This window comes from Oryzias latipes, chromosome 3, assembly GCF_002234675.1.
Source record: "Oryzias latipes chromosome 3, ASM223467v1".
Classification (NCBI taxonomy): domain Eukaryota; kingdom Metazoa; phylum Chordata; class Actinopteri; order Beloniformes; family Adrianichthyidae; genus Oryzias; species Oryzias latipes.
Genome location: NC_019861.2, coordinates 20,374,559 through 20,397,111, shown reverse-complemented (window position 1 = coordinate 20,397,111; position 22,553 = coordinate 20,374,559). Strand labels below are relative to the sequence as shown.

Below are 22,553 nucleotides of genomic sequence, written 5' to 3'. Positions count from 1 at the left end.
GACAGGTCCCTGAAGCTTCAGAGATCCTTGGATCACACTTGAAGGTACAATATTTCATTGACATGCCCTTTTTTGTTTTGTCGGTTCGTCTATCAAACAGGACCCGTTCCTACTCCAATCACAACGATTAGGGTGAAGTATTGCAAAGTCATAGAATGGGCTATTTGACACAGCAGTGAGGGGCAACATAAACGATACAAAGTAAATATTTCAGAAAGGTCTTTTTAGTAGCGCTTGTTTGCTGCAACGTCTTTCTGACTATCCTTTTGTGTTTGTTGCTACAATCAGATCATTCATTCCTTCAATACAACACACTGGGGAGGGGAGTAGAATCATGTCATAGTTAAAAGGTTTAGATTACTGACCAGAGAATGGAAACTAGTCCCACTGAGCTTCACACAGAACCCCAGAATGTTAAAATTAGCATGCCACACCATCATCACTAAATATAGCCGAAGAACCTCTGCTGCCGTGATGTGTTGGGGGGGCTAGTTTTCATGGAGCCATACAGACGATTTATTTATTGGTTAACTTGTTGTATACACACTCAGACAGGATAATCTATGTCCCACTGATTCTGAAGCAGTCTCTGTGGGTTTACGTAACACCAGTTAATCAGATCAGTCTGGTGGCGTTTCCATGATCATCCTGAGCCTCAGGGCTAAAACTGGACTCTTAAGGAGATGGCTGGCAACAAGCGTCAAACCATGGTAACAGTCTCCACCAGCAGATATTCGAAAGTCAGCATAATCGAGAAGAGGCAATAATTATTTGAACCTCTACTGACAGCAACAGAGATAAAACAATAATCAAACATTTAGAATGAACAAAGATCAAAACAAGCACAGCACATGGGTGACTGCTTGATTATGTACATTTTCCAACAAAGAGGTAGTGCGATCCTCAGGCCTGTCAAAACATCAACACATCTCCGGGCAAGATTAAACGAGACAGATGAATAGCTAAAAAAAATTTATGAAAGATGTATAAAAGTGTGGTTTAATATGTTAGACGGAACCCCTTGCCCTGGGAAAGCTCAACTCTTGGAGCATAAATGTGAATCCGAGATCTAGCAATCTATGATGTCATTTCCAAACATTGACTGGGTGTGGTTGTTAGGAAATCCCAAACTTGTGTATTTGCAAGGTTTTGGATTTGGTATGTTTTCTGCACCATCTGCTTATTTGATACTGTTGTTAGTAACTACGTTTACAAAGACTAGACCAACAGATAACTGATAGTAGCGCCCCCAGACTACTTTATTTAAAGGAAACTATTACAGCAGTATCAAATGTCAAGGTGTGCACCTGTCGCTCTATAGCCTAGTTTCATTCACAACCTTTCAATGGTAAGGATTTTGCAAAATCTTTCAAAGGCATTTTAGGAAATTTGGTGAAAAAGACATTTAAAATATCACAATTAAATAGTCATTTTGTACAGTGATATTTCTTTGATCCTTTAGGGGTCACCAAGGGGACTCACGCCCTTCTAATCATCCACACCAACCTGTTCACAAGCTCCAACCAGCCATACTGCATATCTATTCAATATACTTTACTATCATTAAGAAAAAACACTTCAACAAATATGCACAAATGTTTCAAAATAAAAGTATCAGTGCTCCAATACTAAACTTGGTTGATTTTTAGAGTCACACCATCACGATTCGATCAAATGTCTCTTTTTAATGTACATTAGAAGAACTTTTTTTTTTCTTTATAAAAAAGCATTGTCATATAATTTTGATTTAAATTGAACCAAGGCTAAACTTTCACTCTTAAAATGACGTGACACTCACATTTACGTAGAAAATGGAAGCAATAAAATAAATTGTTTTAAAGTCTGCATTCTGCAACTGCATTTTCCATGGATATCTTCAATCATTTAATGAGACCAGTAAATGTTGAATTATTTTAATGTATTCTATATGATGGAGTTTCAAACAGTTGTATGTTTACAAAGACATTTAAACGGAGTATTTTGGAAAAGGCGTGGCAGAGCTGAATAATGCGGTTTTTCATCCTTGCACCTGGTGTTGTGAGTTGAGTGGAGTTCAGTTTGTCTATCTACAGGTTGCCTGAGGCTCCCTCGCTGATGATTACACAGTTAATGTTAATGGTCACACTAGCGCCACTGTGGCAGCGCTGGGCTGCATACATATGAGTGCATGTGCGGGGGCGTGGGGGCATTGACTGTCTATTCAAACAAGCCATAGAAAATAGATAGCGCTGTTTTTTTTTTTTTTTTTTTACGTTAGGGAGATAGTAAACAGGTCTGACCGGTGCGCACGCGGCATCTGAGAGCATCATTTTACAATGAGTTTCAGCTTTAAACATTAAAAAAAACTAGCTACGGATTATAGACAGGCATGTGACAGGAGGAGGTAGTTTGACAGACACCAGGAGGTTGAACGCTGCCGCGCATGAGCACAGTTTTGCCACTAAGTTGTAGGAAAACCATTGTTTTAAAGCAACAGGTAAAAGTGTAAAGACACTGAGTGAAGTGTTTACCTTTAGAGTACAAAGTACTGGGGGAATTCAGGTCGAGGTCCCCGTTGAAGAGGGAGATAAAGTCAGAGGGCATCGCAATCCCTCAGACTGAAGAAACCGGACACCTTCTTCAGTCACAGCACGCGTCACGCGGAGCTCTTCCAGTTTCTGTCTGACGACTAAAATGTTTCAAAGTTGCGCTGAGCACCTCAAACGCAAACATAAAGACGCTGTCGATACTGTTGGCCAACTGTCTCTTTTGCCACTAGGCTGGTGAGTCCCCCTTCGATCAGCTACGGCTCATGTTTGTTGTCAGCCGCCGATCTGAGTTACGCCCACACCGATGACGTCACACGCACACCCTACGTGGAGATCATTTATAACCAGACAAATTTGATAAAAACTCAAATTTATCCACATTTTAATTTAACCTGGAAAAACATCTTATTTGGTTACATTAATTATGATAAGACATTTTTTATCTCAATTTTATTTAATAAATCTTCTAATTTTATTAACCAAGTATTATATTCACAAATCTAAATTCAGCAATAAAGCTCCTAATTTTCTTGATTTACTAACCCAAGTTAGATGTTACTTACATTCCATTTCCCCCAGTACAAACAAAAAAGCTATTAAAACGTATCACCTTGCTCAGCTGTATAATTTAGTGTAAGTTTATTTTTTTGCTTGTATATCCCCTGGCGTTTATTTTGAACATTTGATGTACAGTTTATTGTTCCTTGTTCTTTTGCTGTATGTCACTTTTGTTCTGCATCAATAAAAAAAAAAAAAATAAATAAATTATAACCAGAGCCTCACAAATTCACAGCTCATCAGGTATTTCTTTTTGTTATTGTTTGTTTTTTCTTATTACTATTTTTGTGTGTGCATATTTTAGGATATATTTTTATGGAAAGGCATGTTTAAACTTATTTTTAAATAAAAAACATTTAAAATAGCAGTTTTTTAAAACCAAAACAAACACCTTTGGTGTTCGAAACTTTTTAAATTCTATTTTTTTTTTAAATTTCAGATATAGAATTGAAAGTCTTTCTTGGGTTTCTTTATGCATATTTTTTTGTTTTGTTTTCAACTTGAATATTGCTTATACCCACTCCAATGAAAATTATGGTTTGGGTATTTTTTGCATGTTTTTGTAGCATTTTTTATCATGATGGAGGACGTATGTTAAGAAAATTAAGATTCAAATTATTTCTTTATTTAAATCGTTTTGAATCAGGTGCAGACACAAAAAATCCTGTTGGAAAAAACCTATAACACTGGCGTAGAAGCTACAATTGGCAGGCCACAAGCTCCACTCGGATGCATCCACTTGTAGACATATAGATCCATGTACGTCTGTTTTCCTCATATGAGCTGGCATCTAACTCAAAACTGAGGGCTGGATAGCTCCAATATTGTCCACCATTTTTGTCGCAGCAGTGATGTTAGGTTGAGACTGTGAGGGGCCGTAAGCTTGCGGGAGAGTGTGTAAACAGAAGGATGTTGGGAAAGGGTTACCCCGTGCCAAAAATCCTGTGCACAACTCAGAGGCAAATTTTTAATGAACTACTTCCACTCTGCAGAAACTATGTCCCAGAAAACAATGTTTTTTGTTTTGTTTTTTTTAATTTTGGCTAAAAACAGCATAATCATAATTAAAAGACCAGTGGGAACAATTTAAAATTAGGTCAAATGATGATCAGAATGGGACTCTAATGCCAAAGTTCCATTATTGTTGCGTATTATTAAAATAGAAAACCAAAAAAAGAGTATCAGCGGTTGAAATATCAACAATCTACTGATTTTTGTTTTTTATTTGGATCTGTGCTACTTTTATCTAACTTTTTTCATTGTAATTTTTTAAAGTTCAGTTTTAATCTTTTACTAAGAATTTCAGTTTTAGTTGCAAAAATTGAACTAAGCATATTTTTATGATTATGAATCAAACCATAATTGTAAAGGAAAGGGGATGAGCATGTATAATTTTAACACTGCATTAAAATGCATTTTTTTCATCAACAGTTTGTGGACTTCAAAGTAAATTTGTTTATGTAAGCAGAAAAATAAAAATAAAATTCAAGGCAAATAGTGATAAATTAAAATAAAGGCATTAGTTGGTAGTGCATAGAACACAAATGAAAAGTAAAATGTACAACGTGAATGTGTTATGAAAGGAACTTATGCTTTAAAATGTTTCATATTTTATATGCTTGTGATAAAAAATTAAATGAGAATTGTGGTTTTGTGTCCATGGCTGTTCTGCCATTATCCATCCATCTTTCAAATTCTGCCATCTGTCCAAGCTTCTGCTGACCACAGATTTTTTTTTTCCTTACCGTTGATGTAATTTAAATAAACATACAAGTTTCAAATACAGCCCAAACCGGCTAAATTGCTGCTAAGCCTCTACACCTAAACAAACCAACAGTAGTGCTTTGCTGCTGTTGTCTGACTGGTTATTTGTGCCTTATTATTGCACAGAATGCTTTGACCATTTCTTAACAAACAACAAATATTTGCAGAATCAATATAGTCACAAGTCTGGCACATGCCCCATTGCACTTGTGCAGAAACAATAGTGTGTTCAATTTTTTTCATAAAAGTAATTATTTTATGTATTTCTCAGCTTGAACAGCAGAGAGGCGCTATGTTATGGTTAAATTACAAAGCTTTAAATCCACAAAAACAAGACATTATTCCTGAATGCATCTAGACTAAATGATTCATGGGACTGCAGCAAACATGTGTGGACACGTGCATTTTTTTTTCACTTACACAAAAGATTTCTTTGCAAGATTCAATGGCATGACAGGAATCTCCTTTCATAACATAAAAACAGTCTATAGATCAAGGAGTAAAGTAGCAACTGATGGTTGAGGAGCATAATGATTGCTTTGCAATTTGATCTCCAGAAAGGAATTTGCACCACTCAATATTTTGACTGTATACACAGTCCAGTTGCATTAAACAGGTAACATTTATAGGGAAACAAAACCACAAAATAATGTTTTCACTTAGTCATTCTTTACATTTATTTATTATTTGATCGATTAGGGGGAGTTTTAGCTATTAGCCATTTTCATTTTTATTTAAATAACTGAAACAATTTGTTACACCTGTTTGCAAAATTCAAATCATTTGCCTACATTTCCTATGCTTTTACACATTTATCACCTTAATGGATGCAGCAGTTAAAATAATAGATGGCCTTTTCAAGGGAATTAAATTTGGAAGTAGAAGATTGATGCAAGCAATGCACTTGTGCAAATAAAGCAGCAACATGTAGAAGTTGACACCAATATGCAAATGTATTCATTTCATAAAATTATGAACCTTAAATGAAATGTTTCTGTTCCTATTATGCATGTTTGCAAGTGATAGTGCCTGCTAGCATTGCAGCGCTCTACACATGAGTGACAATTTGGCTCATGAACAGATAAACACTATAGATTCTACTGCAACCACTTTCTTTACGCTACAAAGCCACAACATGACAACCCATTACATCAGCTATTTGATGCTTTAGGCAAAGTATGCTAAGCTTTTTCTATTTAACAAGACTAACAGACCATCCGTCATGAACGTCAGTGGTAGAAATTGTCAACTGTTTGGTTTCTAAAGCAGATGAAATAGGTGCTTCCTCAGTGAGGGCATCATCTTTTTTCTTAGATTTTAATCCAAACAAGCTGCATAGTTTCATCAGCATTAGGTCCACAATCTCCTCTTCTTCAGAAGGCTGCAGGCACACAAGAACAGTCATCATTTTATATTTCTGAAGATTAAAATTCTTTCTAATTTCTTCATTTGGACTCAACATTTAGACATTTCACTTATTACCTTATGATGAATCTGTTCTTGAGTGAAAGCCACAAGAATGACAGAGATGAAGAGGTTCAGTATCACAAAGGTCATGAACACAATGCAGGAGCCAATCAGGAAGGCCCCAAGCAGTGGGTTATAATTCAAAACCTGAGGAACCAGAATGAAGGAAAACACAGATGAAGGATCAGCTGTCATCCTCTGCATTACGTTTGCAAAAGCCTCCACTAACCTCTTCGTAATTGAAAATGCCAAGCTGTAAACTGACTATGGTTTGAGCAGCTTCAAGCAGAGTCCTGTAAGAGTAGAGCTTCCAGCCATACATCAGGTTAGACTGAAAAAAAAAGATGGAGAGCTTCTTTTTTGGACAAAAATACTTCTGAATAAAATAGAAAGATATACAGGGACTCCAACTGAATGTTGATGTTAAGTGTGGGAAACTCCTCACAGCAACAGAGTAGGCGAGGAACATGATGGCTATGACCACCAGGAAGCCTGAAATATCAGTCCAAGCTCGCTGCAGTGTGGCTGTGATCATGTGCAGCTTGGGATTCAGTCTCAGCAGATGCCACAGTTTGACCGTGGCCAGCAGTACAAGGAAGGCAATCAGATACCCGAGCACTGCATCAGCCTGGGCTGTTTCATGGAAACTGACAAATCTGGACATGAAACATAGGAGAACACAGGTATATTTGAAGCAGCATGTCAAAAAAAATAACATTAACAAAGTCATGTTGAACATTTAATAAATATCAGAACATCTCGTGAGCGGAAGAAAGATTTTTTAAAATAGCTGATAAGCCCAAATTTCATGTTTCCACCAACATCTATTTTTAGAAGGTTATAGTTTCACATGAGGGTGTTTTCAGGTCTTGCCAGTTTGACCTAAATGTGCTTCGTGCCGGTATCACTAAAGATCTGTTTATGGCTCATCAAAACTTGGACTGTAGTTCAGTTTTTGCCCTATGTAGCATGTTTAGTTCACTGAAGTCAAACATGTTGGTGTTTAAAACTACAATGTTCAGAGTGTACAATTTACATTTGGGGAACTCTGTTACCTAAATTAACATACACTGTCTTGCATAGATAACAGCGGATCATTTGAAACAATTTCCCTTTCCCATTTGTCTAGCTGAAAGTTTGACTGTATTATTGTTTTTACCCTCCGTGTAAAAGGTTGGTTCCATACACAGAGACAGAAAATGAACTGCTGGCTGTCTTATAGGCTAAAAGAAAATGTTGCTATTGTTATTCCCTCAATTTTTTAATACTATTTCAAGACTTGCAGGTTAACTTGTGTTGAAAATGTTTTATCAAAAAACAAGTTGTGATGCTGACCGAGAGCTCGTCCAATTTCATTAAAGAAATTGTTTAGTTTTGCAGTCATGGGATGTTCAGCCTAAGTCTGCCCGTTTTGATCCCTAAAGGCAAGTAAAATGTAGTTGCTGATTTTCAGCACAAAAGAAAAGTAGGACCAACTTATTTGATCTCAATTGCATTCAAACTGTAAGCTAATGCTCATCATAGAAACATGACATTAGTTGTTGCTCTAAGTTGGAAAATGTCAGGAAAATCGCTCCACGAGGCTAAGCTGTTCTCTTATTTTTGTTATCCAAATCCTTGACTACATTTTTAGTGTAGCTTAGTGTGTACTCACTGGTCTTTGTTGTTCTCATATTGACTTACATCCCTCTGCCCCAGTAAAGTCCTCTTGATAAAGACAGATAATGCACTCCAGCTGAGAAAAATTATCGCCAACTCAAGCAGATTCCACTTGCTCTGAAAATAAGCTAGTCTCTGTCTCTTCATTAGCTTTCCCTGTCAAAACCAAAGAGCGGCCAGGGTCATACATCGATTGGAACAACTTTATTATCTATTGCCTTTGTAGTGTTAAAGTAAGAATGACTGTGACGCACTTGAACAAACATGTAATAGATGATAAACAGAAAGTAGACAACTTCAGAGGCCATGACAAAGATGTGGAGACCACCGGTCGATTGGTAGAGTCGCACACTCTGAAGCTCGCTGCGAAACTGGAATGCTCCTGGAAGAAACGCTCTGTCACAGTCGGAAAACTTCGTATGGGTCCTCCCTCATGCAACCTGTGTATCAGTATGACTTACCTGTGGCTGTGGTCTCCAGTATGAGGGTGACAATGCAAAAGAGGTTGACATTTGCATTATACACAGTGAATTCCACAAAGAGTGCTTGGGTGTACACATCAAGCCAGATGTTATCATAAAGGTACTGAAGGACTCTATCAGCATTTGGATAAAAACATGATTATTTTTGTGCATACTGCTGCATGCCAATAACAAAGACGTTTTTATTTAGAAACAGAACCTGCTGGAGTTCTTTAAATCCGGGAGCAGATCCGTCGCAAATCCCCCTCCTCTGTAGAGCTTCACATTCCCGCAGATGGGGTAGGCTCTCAGTTTATGCTGAGACTTGTAAATCCATGGGTTGTGAGGGTTCAGTGTGGCATTATTCCCACTTAAGGGACTCCAGCCTGGGCTATAGGAGCCCGTGTCCTCCAATTCCCATGAATACAGAGCATGACAGTCCGGCACAGATATCTGCATGGGCAGAGCTACAAGACAGGAGCCTTTCTGCATTCTCACCTGACGAAGTCGCGCATTACCCACCAGCTTGGAGTTCCCATCTGTAATAAATCCTGTGGAAGATTGAAGAACAAAATGTTAATCTTTCGTAAACTAATATTTAGCTAATCAAACGCTGGGATAATATTGACAATGAAAGCTGACCAGGGTACTCTCCAAACAGGTTGTTAAGGAGAGTTGTGTTTGCCCAGGTGAACACATCCTGGATACTCATTGTGTCTGAGATTCCTTTGCTGAAGCTTTGGCGAATGTGTCGAGTGAGAAAATATGCATTGGGATCCCTTTGCCCGTATGCCACCAGAAGCAACACCCACATAAATCCCATGTAACCTGAATTACAAACACACATTCAACAAACTGCAGCTTTTGTTCCATTATTTCAATGTGTCAAAGTGGCAACTTTACCCAAAATCTCCTTAATGAGGCTAAAGACCTTTTGCTCTTTAATCATGCTGTTTCGCATCTTTTCAATGTCAGTAGGAGGAGGAGGTTGATAAAAACTACATGTACTGTCTCTTCTGTCTGCTGGCACCACTTCAGGGTCATCTGAGAAAGGAATTTAGAACCAACATGTAAGAATTCATTGAAAAAAACAGGGAAATAAAGAAGAGAAAATAAACGCCATGCCTGTTCTTTTAAAGTTTTCCTCTATCTGAGGTTCTCCGAATTCGTCGAGGTCAACTTGCTTCAGAACAAGAGCAAAGAATGCTGCAAAGCCGAGCACCTGTGACAGAAAGCCACCTCAAGATTACATTCATTCAGAATCATCGAATGAAAAATAAATTATGGTTTGAAAACTTTTGAATGTGGCATTGTAATATATAACTGAGTGTATTCACCCCCCCCCCCAAAAAAAAAAGCAAAATTGGACATTTGTTCATCCTCTCACTAAGTATTTTATTGAAATGTAGTGACATTTTACAGTTTTCAAAAGAACGTATACATCTTCTGGATGTTTGAGATTTCGTCAGCAATTTCTTACCTTCAAAGGTTGGGTGATGAATAGACTCTCAAAGAAGGAGACCACCATTGAGATAAGCCAACTTATTGATCTGTCTTTCCCGTACGTCAATCCGTACATCATTGTAAAGTATCCTGAAACGCCACTGGTTGCAATCACTAGTATCCATCCGACAAACACAAACCACCACGGAAGCCCCCTTTGGATTTGCTTCTTTTTAGTGCTGCCATTGATGCTTCCTTCTGGACTGGGCTTATCTCCATCCAAGCTGGACTCCAAATGACTTTTCAGTCCCTGAACTTGTTGCATGGCTCTGTTGTAGTTGTTGGGATTTGGAAAGCGAGAGGGTCCCAAGAGACCAAGCTCCTTCTCAACATGATGCAGCTGTCTGTAGAGGTATTTGCTGTTGTTGCTAATCTTCTGAAAGTCTTTAGGAGTCTTTACTGGGCTGCTCCAAACAGAGTTTTCTGTTCGTGTAACAGAGAACAAATCATGCATTTCATTCAGTAAAAATGGGGAACAGATGAAACAAAGCTTTGGAAAAAAAATGTGATGTACCTTGTAGATTTACTGAACCTAAAGTCAGGATCATAGCATTATCTGTCTTGGAGGTATCTGAGTAGAAGCTTTCTGTTGCTTCATTCTGCTGTCTGATGATATTCTCCAGGACAGTGAGCAGAGTGTTGATGTCAGCGTGCTGATCAGGACCAAGCTCCAAGTGCGGGAATGGGTTCTTCATTGCTTTTGATAGAGATTTAGCCATTCTTTTTATGTCCTATTGATAAGAACCCCAACAGTTTAGATCTGATAAGCTATATAGCAACTGCATCCAAGATATACACAGGATTCGAATATCTTTACCTTGATCACAGTGTCTGGGGTGATGTTCTTCATCTCCATTTGTGAAGATGAAGTCTCCGAGGGAGAAACTCGAACAGTGTTTCCCTGCTTTGACACATCTGTTTTGGTGACTTTCTCTCGAGGACGAGAGTTTCTGAATATACTCACAATGAGAAGATTTATGGGAAACATGATGATTGAACTTTGAATTCCTATAATAACCTGCTGCCATGTGAACTCAATGTGTCCTAAAAAAGAAGGAAACGTTGACATCAGATAAAATAACAAATCCCTTTTCCTATTTCATGAAAACATTAGATTTTATTGCTGCATGCACACAAGTGGAAAGTAAAAGAATATTCAGAAAAATATTTATTATTATACAGTTAATGATTATGATTTTGTTGCCTACCGAGATCCATGGTCTGCTCAGAGGGGTCTGTGGGAATGCCCCAGAACATGATGCTGGTCAGCATGGTGCACAGCAAAAGGGAGAAACAGCAGGACACCCGCTGCACACGTGTGAAAGTGCTGCAGGGAGGCCGACTTATGACAGAAAACCAGATGTGGCCATCTCTGAAGTCTTTTGCTGTCTTCATGAAGAACAGGTTGCTGAGATAAATTTGCAGAAAGCCATTGTGGTAAACCAACAGCAAACTGAATGTCTTGTGTTGTTTGTAACTGTGGCTGCTCTTACCTGAATCTCTTCATGTCTGTCTCGGTAGCTACTGGAAAGACTTTGTCGAGAGTGCACTCTGCCACATCAACAGCCAGCCATGAGTTGCACAGAAAGTGCCATTTGTGGCCTAACTCCAGATCTTGCACCATCACGTTATTGACATACCTGCACAGGGATGAAAATCTCTTTACTAAGTTCGTTTTTACTGTATAAACTCAAAGTTAGCTTAAACTGCTTCCTCTCACCATGCAGGGTGGTCTCCTGAATTGTCATGCCACAGCCTTATGCTCTGCAGCTCCCCAAGAGAAAAGTGTGTAGTTAGGAGAAACATGTCCATTCCTCCCCTTTCAAACACTGGTTTTTCAGGATCTGTCAAGTGATGGGGCTCACTTTCTCCCTCTGTTCCCTGCAGAGTTATGGTCACCTAGAATAAAAGTGGGTGTATTGAACATTTTTATTTTTTGGCTGAATCCCGTTTGCATCTAAAGCTGTGTACACACTGGGCAATTGACGCGGGTTCAAGAAGACACTAAGAATTAACTAAACACGTTTTCTTGAACGTGAATTAACTCATAGTGTTCACATTGGATAAGCAGGGAAGGGCTTCTTCTTCTTTTCCTTTTTCTCATCATCGCCAGGCTCATAGCCGTGTCTAAGTTCACCAGATAAGCCAATTACGATCTAAGTCCTTCATAATCAGACCTCCATTTTCAGATTTGACGGTTGGTCCCTCTGTGAATTATAAGGAATGTTTGTCATCTATTCGTCACTACCAAATCCGAGGACCTGATTGGTCAAAGTTCGACCTGGTTTAGCAGGCAATGTGCATCCAATGGATTTTGTGCATAGAGCCCAAAAACAATTGTAAAAACATGTGTAGCTATACATGAATGCGATGGTTTTCAATGCGAAAGACCGAAATTGAGCATTTACGCACGCATTTACGTTTACACAGACTTTTCATTGGGAGTGGCCACTTGAATGCGCGTTGCCGAGGGGTGTGTGTATGTAGCTTAACACAAAAGTTCTCAGGCCTGACTTACTTGTGAGGAAGTGGATGCGCCACGGCGGTGCCCTGTGCTAATTGTCAGCATGTAACGGTACTCAGCCAGAGGGTCATTGTCTCCAAGATCTGTTATTTTGACCTGCAGGGAAATAATATTTCTTCACTGGACAGGAAAATGATCAAGGCAACTGTGTAACTAAGGCAGTCAGTTGAATCAATGTACACTAAGTAGTTTAATAAGTGTCAATTGTCTGGATCCAAACCGACTATAATCTGGTAAAAGTGTCTGAATAATGACCTTGGCTGAGTCTTGGATGTCTTTTCTGCGTGCCCATAAAACTACAAGCACATATGCAGCAAAAATGGTCGCCACAAAACACACAACTACAGGATTATTAGCAAATGTTGCAAAGAGCTCCGCTGTGCGTGAGACATCCACCAAGTTTGGCATGACGAAAAAAGAGCTGCCAAAGAAGGTCAGGTGGTTACAGAGGCACTGAGTCACTAATGGAGTGGTGAGTGGCCCCACCTGTAAAAAGAACAACAACACACAGGTATGGGTTTGTAACAGGTCAAGAAGGTATAAATGAAAACAATGTTAGTGTGATATTTTTTCCCAACCCTGCATCCGTCTTCACTCCAAGAGGATGTTGATTCATTCCAGTATTTACACTGAGCAGCAACAGATATGACAGTGACTGTGGCATTGATGGATTTGACACCTGGCTCTACAATGGGCTTGATGACAAGGTAGTGAACTCCAACATCACGTGTTCGGTCCTTGGGCCTCAACACCCAGGTGAATTTCTCCTCTGTCAAACATGGTAATAAACAAAATGACTAAATTATGTTTTTGGGAGACAGGCTGTGATGGAGTGCAAATGTTGATATTAGGCTTGTCAATTGCAGTTATCTAACATGTAAGTTGTAAATAAAGAATGAAAAGACTTGTTCCTTAGGCTGTGTGTTGCTCTGTCAATATTTGTAACAAATTTTATCTGAGGAAAAAATAACTATGTTTTAGGAACCTTGTAGGGTTCTGCAGATTGAAGAAGTGTCATAACAGCCCTGATATGCATGTTTGTCTCAAAAACAGTTTCAATACTGACCTTCATTTATATTCTCTAGAGGGAACTGAGTCTTGGCAACATAGTTGGTGTAATTTGGATAACCCTTATAACCCAACAATAAGATAAAGGAAAGATCTTCAGATGGTTGCAATTTAAGGACCAGGGTCACATCAGGTGATGGTACGTCAATCATTAGGGTGCTGAAATAGGCGAGATCAAGGACTGTACTGTTCTCTTGTCCCATGTCAGTTCTTGGTAGAAAAATCTAAGATGAGGGAGAATACTTTATTCTGCAAATGACATACACGATCATCTCAAGACGATCATCTCAAGCATGAAACGTTACCTCAATTTCTTCAGGTAGGTTTTCAACTGGGATCACTGTTCCGTTTGCTCTGGTGAGGGATAAGGATCCCACAGTTCCAGTGATGTTTTCCTCCATCCAAGAGTATGGGTTTTTTTCAAAACTTATCATCTAGAAGACAAGAACACACTAACTGTAGAATAATCAACACTCTCTGCAAATCAGTGGACATTGTAGGAAAATCAGGTAATTCTATCATGACCTTCACTGTAAATGTAATTTTTAAAAATTTGTTTCAGGTATCTGCATTGATTGGCATTTTTAAACCAAATAAGAATAGTGAATAAAATAATATTAATAATTAAAAGACAAAGAAATAATTCATTTTTAACATTTCAAAATAAATACATGATCATTTTGTGGAATAAGTTCAAAGACTTTGGCCATTGCCATTTATCAATAAATGATACGATTTAATTAAACCTAGGGAAAAATTCATAAAAAAATTTGATCAAGTTTGCTAAATCTATCCAAACAGAAGTGTAAATGGAGTTTTTTCTCTGTAGTGGCTGCTCTTACTCTGACATCCACTGGGTCCTCCACAGAGAGAATGTCAGCAGGCAGTGAGGGGAAGGAAAATCTGGAGGAGCTATTCCTTACACCATTTATATTCTGCATTTGAATAGAATCTGGAGATATTCTGCAGAGGAGAGATATAAGTAAAGCACGCTCAGAGAAAACTGTGTTTGTGTGAGTTTACGTTCCACCAAAAGCCATTCATATCTCACCTATTAACGTACACACTGATTTGACCAGAGTCAATGATTGCTGGCTGTCCATTCATCTTTCTGTTATTCAGCAAAGCGCTTTGAATGTTTTTGATCCCAGTGAGAAGAGAATCTGAGACTTTTCTCTGCGGACACATTATATCTTGTTGGTTAGATGTAGCTGAAGATTGAAGAATGGCATTTGAAAAGATCAGTGATGGTTCTGTCCTTACACTTGACAATGAAACATTCAAAACATTGCTGGCTGATTCAATTATTGGCGTGGCTGCCTGTAAAACTTCATCATCTCCGCCGAGCTGATTGACAGTGATAACATTGAGGGAGGAGCTGAGGTCTACCAACAGTGAAGTGGCTTTTTCCTGTGGAGAAGATGCAGAGAGAATGAAACCTGCTTGGCATTAAAGTCTTGATATATTGAGATAAAATTATCATAAATATTTGCACAAAAATTATAGAGTAATAGGCAGAAATTGAAGGATAAAACTGTTAAGGAAATATTGGCATACTCTTTACACTTATAACAATAGCAACAGATAGCTGGCTTATCTGGACGCAAGTTCATATTCATGCAAAGCAGAATGTGCCTTTTTCTTGCATGTGTTTTTAAACCTTCAATTTTCTAATGATTTTAAATAAAAAGGTAAAACAACATACACCTACCACAAGGAAAAAAAAACACAATTATTTCAGTCAAAACATTTACAAACCAATTACCGCACACACTATGTACATTACTGATAAAGTATATCAATAATTACTCCAAAGATCTTTAAAATATGATCGGTTCTTAGCAACAAACTATTTATAATACATGTTTTTATTACTGCCCGAAACAGATGGGCATTTGATTTATTTCAAGTAACTTTCTTATCTTCGGTTAGGTTCAGTTGGGATGTGTTTTGTTAGTGTGAGCCCAGAGCCAACCGAACAAAGAAAAGGCCTGAAGCTCTTGGGTTTAGTGTGAGTAAACCAAGACCAGCTTTATAAGATTAGGTTATCTTTGACAGACTGGTGGCAGAAACTTAACTTGTAAACTATGTGAATTATTCAGACTGCTTCTGTTTATATTAATGTATCATAAGTTATAAAAAAAATTAAAAAATCAATAAATATTGAAAAATGTGCCAGTATTTTAATAGTATTTTTACCATTGAAATACCAGAAATATCAGAAATTGTATTTCCGTCTGTCTGTCTGTCTGTCTGTCTGTCTGTCTGTCTGTCTGTCTGTCTGTCTGTCTGTCTGTCTGTCTGTCTCTCTATCGATCTATCTATCTATCTGAGAAGGTGTGTCCAAACTTTTGGTCTGTACTGTATGTACCCTGATATAGTTTCTGACTGTGAGGTAATGTACTGTACTTGAGCAACATCGCTGAGCTCATCTGAGCTCTGCGTGAGTCCAGCCACAGCTCTGGCCATCACTTGCACTTCCTGGGTTGTGTTGCTGGGGGATTTCAACAGAACTCCAGTCATTTTGGTCAGCATTCGCTCCCTTAGCTAAAAGGATAGAAATAGATTTGAATAATGATGCTCTACACGTGCCCAAAGAACATGCATCTCTCACCTTAGACCTGTTGTCTTTCTGTTCTTGGCCCCACTCTGAATTCAGGATATCAGAGACTGAGGTAAATATTTGTCCAAGTGCCTCAGAGGAGAGCAAGCCTTGCTCTTCTAACTGACTCACACTTTTCTCCACTGCATACCCCAAAACTGTTACTGTGGTACTGGAGTTACCTTTTCGAACCTGAACAAAAATTCTGAGTTTTAGCAGCCAGTCTCTGATCTCTTTTTAAGAAGTAAAACAAGTAGCGGGTCACTAACCTGAGCGGCAACAGTTGTATTAATAGTTGTGTATTTATTTTTCACAGTCACCATCAAAGTCAATGTGTCATTATTTGTCTCATCTCCAGAAGGCAGGAAAATGGATTTCACCTTATTTGCACTAGTGCACCACAAATCTTTCCCTTTAAAACCAAAGAGAAAGTATCACGTTATTGATGATATGCTTACTGAAGTTATGCTTACTTTAGAGCTATCAAACCAAATAGGTTCTTTGTCATTATTTTTCAGCCACAAGCGTCTGAAATGACTGCTTTGTAAGTCAGATCTGTCATTTATATGACCTTTAAAAAGATGGGAGTTTAGTGGATAGTCACCTGTGCTGGTCTTAAAGCAGTAAAGACAACCTGCTTCACAGAAAGATTTTGCCTCACAGGTGATGTCAAACGTTTGAAGCACAGTTCCTGAAGGTGGAGAGATGCTACATGAGGGGACGGCGGGGGGATCAAATGTCACTTCTGGGTGAAAACCTGGCACTGGAAGAGTGTAGTTTACAAAGCCTGGCACTGTCTTTCCTAATTCCAAAGAAATTGATTAAAAATCAAAACTTTAGAAATTAGACAGATTAGTTAGATACAATAATAAACAACAGAATTTACAGTGAAGACAAACCATAAACAATAACAGTAATGTTGTGCAGCATCCTTCTTGAGGCTTCTAGATATCGACTGGGAACAACATATTCAGTGTGACTGTCCTGCGACTCAATCGGTGGCCTTCTTCCTGCTTTAAAGTAACATTCAGCAAGGCTCCCCTGAGGAAAAATGATCACTTAATACTTTGAGTCAAAAATGCCAAGTTTTAATATGTGAAGTGTTCCATCTGACTTACGCTCAAAGGTTTGGGGTCTTCGATAAACCAAACCACGTCTGGACAGACTGTTACACATCTGAGTCTTAATTTTGCTTGGTCATTTACATTAATTGATGCACAATTTTCACAACTGAAAGAACAAAAGGTAAACATATGAGTAACTGCACTCATTTGGAATCAAAATATCTACAAAAAATGCATAAAAGGTCAGTGGTGCTTCAAAATGCATTTAGTTTATAATGTTTCTTAATTTATCAGATGTTTAAAATTCTTACCTGATTGTTACACCAGCTAAGACCTTTGAGGGAGTAACAGTGATGCACTTGGATGCTGAAGCAAGGCTGACCCACTTCCTAAACCAAGTTCTTTTCCTCACAGTTAAGGTGTATTCAACAATTTCAAAAGGCTTCGGAAGGCAATCTTTTTCAATGACATGAGTTTTTTCTTTTGTTATGTTTCTGCACATGCAATTTTCTTCTGAAGGGACAAGAAAGACAGCTGGTTAATGTTGCACTGTTCCAAAAAAATAAATAAATAGTGGGCCCTTAGTGTACACAGTAATAGAATGACATGCAATCATATATGCTGTGCTATTGTCAAAAGAAAACATTCAAAAAAATGCGTGAAAACACAACCATCAGGCTAATTCACCACAAAAATCAGATAGTGGGTAAACATGTTCCTGATTATTCTGCTTCTTTAAACTTACATGAAAGCATCAGACTTCTTAACACTGTTATTTTAAATCCCAAGACTTTCGATTTGTACTAAAATAATGATGATTTTTTTTAGCAGAGCATAGAAAAATCAAACTTACTGCATTTCCATTCATATGCGAGTGATTTGCTGGGTAGTGACTCAGTTCCTCTTTCCATCAAGATAAGATTTTGACTGTAGTCAACCAAAGTGTCAGGAGAAGTTGTTATTTTCAAGTCGCTGATGCTCTCATTACTTCTCTGTTGGAGGAAAAACGAACCTGGATTCACTTTGACAGGTTGGACAACATTAAGCAATCATTGCCATCCATACTGATACACACCTTTTGTCCATCTTGACTTAGCAAAGTCTCAGTGTGGTTCTGACAAACCCGGAGAACTTCCACCAAGTCTACTTCCACATCAGAGCTTGAAAAAGCATTTGTGGCTCTAATCATCACTTTTGAAAGCCCTGTTCCGCAGGAGAATTCATTTGAAGACCTTAATTCAGTAAAGCACTAAACTATTGTATCTTATAAACAGTAAGTCAAAGTACCTTCAAGTGGATTGGAGAATGTATACATCTGCCCACTTTTATTAAACATGTGCCTCATTTCAGTGAGCGTGTCCGCAGTTCCAGAGAAATTAAATAACAACTCCACGGGCGTTCCCTGCTCCAGCGAGACACTGATGATGAGGTCAGTGGAGTCTGGACACAGTTCTTCTTCAGTGATCAAAGAGGCCTGCAAGCCTTCCACCGGCTCCAGCAGACACAGCACCAGACCAGAGGATGCTGTACGGCTTGTAACTCTGTTTGATGCAGTTACGGACAAGTTGTGGCAACCTTGTCCAAGCCTCTGCACCACACTTGCATTCAGCGTGGCATTGGTGGGCGCAATCCCATTATCCACGGACAAATTTGCAATTACGTGGGCTTCATGATGAACTGTGTAGGAGACATTTGTACCTATTTGCAGAGCAAATGGGGAATCAGATCATGTTGCAATTACAGATTACTCAACAATTAGTGGTGTTGATGCACTGATAAGTGTCAAGACTGACTCACCTGCCTCCACCTGAAGCTGGATGTAGACAGGCATACTGAGAAGTGCATTGCATTTAGTGCCATCTGTTGCTACATCCCTGCTATAGCATCTGGTCACACTCAAACCTCCAACAGGCTCTTGAATGGTTATTGATTTTTCAGCAGAAACATGCCAGTCACTGGTGCTACATTCCACCTCTACCGTGAAAACACCAGGATGTTGAAATTTATGAATAACTGTGCTCTCCATCCTATGAGAACCAATCAAGAATAAAAAGCTGTTATGCATTTCAGGACACGTGTGTAATATCTTGTTAAGTGTAGTGCAACGCTCACTCTTCGGGGATGTATGGATCAATGATATAGCCGTCTCCTGCATTTACTGCACAAGTTAAGTTTCCTTGAAATGGATGAAGGAGCCATTTCACAGTGATGGTGACATCATCAGAGATAGATGCCAGTTTGCTAATCAGTAAGTGAAGTCCTGCAGAGAATTCATGGATATCAAAACTATATTTCCTGCCAAACAATAGCAAACTAAAAGTATGTTTTCAATCTGCACTTGCTTTGAGTTAAAGAGTACCAGGAGATGGATAGGTGAAGGATAGGAAGATTAGCCATAAGAAAATATGATAAAACGTTATGTACCTAGTTGGACGTTATTGCATACTACTTCTGAACTTTATAGATAAACTATGAGGCAATAAAGCAATAAACACGATACAATACAATGATCTTTTGAAAGGCTGAAAATGAACTGCCTGTGGATATTTAATGAAAAAGTGAAAGAAAAAAAGTCCACTGTAAATGGATAATAAAAGTACACATCATGACCTTGTTTGCAGTGGTACTCAATGGACAGGTAACTTCCCAGGACAGCACACGGTTCACTGAATAGATTCAGATCCACTGGAACCTGGCACGCCTGCTGTCCATGGCAGTGAGCTGGAAGAACACATCAAAGGAAACAGGAAATACATCAAGTGCTTTTTAATAGGTTTTAAAAACCTTTCTCCATCCAAAATTAACTAGTATCTTCAATGAAAAATTCATACTTTCTCAATGAAGAGCTTCATTCGTTAGTTGTTTTGAATCATTTTTGTAGTTTTTTTTTGTTTGTTTGTTTTGCTTTTGGGTTTTTTGTATTACATAAAGCACTATGTGTTACCTATGTATGATAAGTGCTTTATTAATAAGGTTTGATATGATTTTTAAAGAATTAGTACTTGCGGTATGTAGTACAAATTCACAATATGTGGTCTTCAAGCATTTTTTATCAATTTCTTTTTTAAATGTCACCAAAAAGAAAAGATCAAGTTGGTACAATTGAATGAACAAGTGTATCCAAATTTTTGACAGGTATTTTGCATTAATTCCCATTTACATTAAATACTAAAACAACTGTTTACCTGTTACAGAATCTACCACATTTATCCAGCTGCACTCCTGCTGGGAAAGTGAGGGGGTTGAGTTCTGCTTTGATTGGCAGTAATGGACTGTTTTTCGCCCATAAAAAGCATCTTCAATTTCAATCATTTGGCCGGAGCCACATTTTAATGTGGCATTTTGGTTTTCACATGCTATAGTTTTTCCAGTATCTGCAGAAAATGACACAAAAAGGATAGAAATCATTCAGCAAGAAAAAAATACATATATTTCTTTCTTTAATTTTTTATTTTGATAGAAGTACCCACCAAATTGACAAATAAAATTAAATTCCTGGCCGCAGTTTTGTGAGGCTTCCCACTGGAAACCTGAGTGCCTCAGAATATGTCCACAAGTTGCACCTGCATCGGGTGCATTAGCCCAGTTGTCATAGCTGACATCTGAGCCATCCAACCATGCCAAAGAGCCTTGAAAATAACAGACAAGTCTTAAAGCACTGCAGATTTAGCCTTTTTTAATAAAATATAATTTCTTCCTTCCAGTAAATGTGCTTAAAATAAAGAAACAGTAAAATAAAGAAGTAATTGGACAAGACAAATGATTGACATATCAAGTCCCTTTGAAGGGACATAAAAGAGCATGTGTAAATCAGGCCACTTGATGGCTGCGCCGTTGTAAAGCTCAATAAATAAAGATTTATCTATCACTACACCTGCTGTTTGAGATAACCAGATGTGCCACTGCCTACAAATTGCACTGAATAAACACATCACAGCTATTTAAAGAGCACAATTAAGGTCACTGCTGAGATAACACCTGACTTGATCTTGGTTCATTTTAGATTTTATTTCTTCCCATCTTCAGGTGTAATCTTATTCTAAAATGTGTTCCACCAATGACCATATTGTAGAATGTTTGCAAGAGATTTTACCACCAACTGTATAGGATATTTAACACTATTATTTAATACCTAGACTATATCACAATGTCCATTATTAAGCTGTGGACTAACTCACCTTCAGTGGAGGAAAAGTCTAAGGTGAGATTTGCAGCTACCGGTGCCAGCCCAATCCACCAGTCTTTGTCCGGGTGCAGATGAGTCTGAAAAAACTGCTGTATTTCATCGCTAAGGATGAAAGCTAGGTGGCCTCCGCCTCGTTCACACCACGCCTGGGCTTTTTGAGACGAAAGCTGAAAACCAACAAACTCATAGCAGGCATCGTCAAAGCCCCTCTGGTCTTCTGGACAGAATAAACCTTCTTCATCTTCCTCAGCAGAACACATTGAACTGTGAAAGAGAAGCATCAAGGTAAACGTGATTCTGGTGGCTGGGTCCATCTCTGTGTTCTGATAGGACTTGCAGGTATCACCTTGTCTTTAAAGGCTTCTGACATCAGCAGGTCTGTCCAGTTTTGTAACTCACCCATAATTCTTGAGTACAAACAACTACTGAAGGTTTAAAGGAAGGTGTTTAAGAGCTGTCAACAACCACTGATTGTTCCTGCCTTCATTATGGCAGATTTCTGCAACCTGCAGAGGGAGATAAGCTTCGCATTCAGACCTGGCTTTGAACTTGTCAGTGTGAGCAGGCTTTACTCTTCCAGTTCTTGATACCTTCAAATAATTGATGGAAATTAATTTAATTAGAACAGCTAGCCCCTGTGAATGGCATCAACATTAGAAAATATGAAAAAATTTGGTTACATATTTATTTGCTGCCTTTTTCTCAACACATAGTAAATGCAGTGTCATATTTTGACTACTGTTGTAGATTAAATGACAGAATACAACAACTGCATCAAAGTGGGACATCCTATCAGTCCAGTTGAACAATGCTTTTCCAAAAAGGAAAAAAAACAAAGAATTTCACATTCATGCTTTTACTCAAATGTATAAAAATGTTCATCCTTATTCTACTAGTTGATTTAAGGGAGAAAAGATAAAAAAGCCTAACCTGCATTTACAAAGTTGTATCATTTGTAACTATAAAAATGTCATGAAAACTTAAGGTCATCACAGAAAAGAAAGGTTAATATAGTAAATAGAAGACTTTGATTTGATCTGACTAATTTCCATCAATTGGTTACTCTAAATGTTACCCCAAATGTGGCCCGCCATGTCATTTTATGTGGCCCGCGAGAGCATAAAAGTTTTCAATTTCTTAAAATTAAAAATTTGGTGTGCATTTTTTCA

General features: G+C 38.3%; 2 protein-coding genes across 6 annotated transcripts in view; both read right to left on the bottom strand.

Moving 5' to 3' along the window:
- Window positions 1-3,232, bottom strand: part of LOC101161962 (nuclear factor of activated T-cells 5) — a 34,495-nt gene extending 31,263 nt beyond the window's left edge. For all 5 annotated transcript variants that reach the window (XM_011489068.3, XM_011489069.3, XM_011489073.3 and 2 more), the window contains exon 1: window positions 2,511-3,232. In XM_011489068.3, the coding sequence (XP_011487370.1) occupies window positions 2,511-2,583 (73 nt within the window). In that variant the 5' untranslated portion in view covers window positions 2,584-3,232. The remainder of the gene's footprint in view (window positions 1-2,510) is intronic.
- Window positions 3,233-5,562: 2,330 nt separating this feature from the next.
- Window positions 5,563-22,215, bottom strand: pkd1l2 (polycystin 1 like 2). Its single transcript, XM_023951098.1, has 38 exons — window positions 21,377-22,215; window positions 20,669-20,827; window positions 20,384-20,572; window positions 19,809-19,919; window positions 19,311-19,458; window positions 18,996-19,225; window positions 18,486-18,896; window positions 18,274-18,401; window positions 17,034-17,175; window positions 16,739-16,936; window positions 16,404-16,546; window positions 16,147-16,326; window positions 15,879-16,079; window positions 14,796-14,978; window positions 14,584-14,708; window positions 14,375-14,495; window positions 13,838-13,966; window positions 13,531-13,756; window positions 13,043-13,233; window positions 12,720-12,950; window positions 12,459-12,560; window positions 11,661-11,839; window positions 11,434-11,580; window positions 11,149-11,348; window positions 10,758-10,984; window positions 10,455-10,671; window positions 9,918-10,363; window positions 9,563-9,659; window positions 9,341-9,481; window positions 9,080-9,265; window positions 8,658-8,988; window positions 8,438-8,571; window positions 8,231-8,358; window positions 7,972-8,132; window positions 6,763-6,973; window positions 6,547-6,648; window positions 6,333-6,464; window positions 5,563-6,231 (listed from the first exon to the last, which is right to left on the bottom strand). Exons 1-38 carry the CDS (start codon window positions 21,696-21,698, stop codon window positions 6,043-6,045), a joined length of 7,098 nt encoding a protein of 2,365 aa, XP_023806866.1. The 5' UTR covers window positions 21,699-22,215; the 3' UTR covers window positions 5,563-6,042.
- Between the last annotated feature and the right edge of the window lie 338 nt (window positions 22,216-22,553).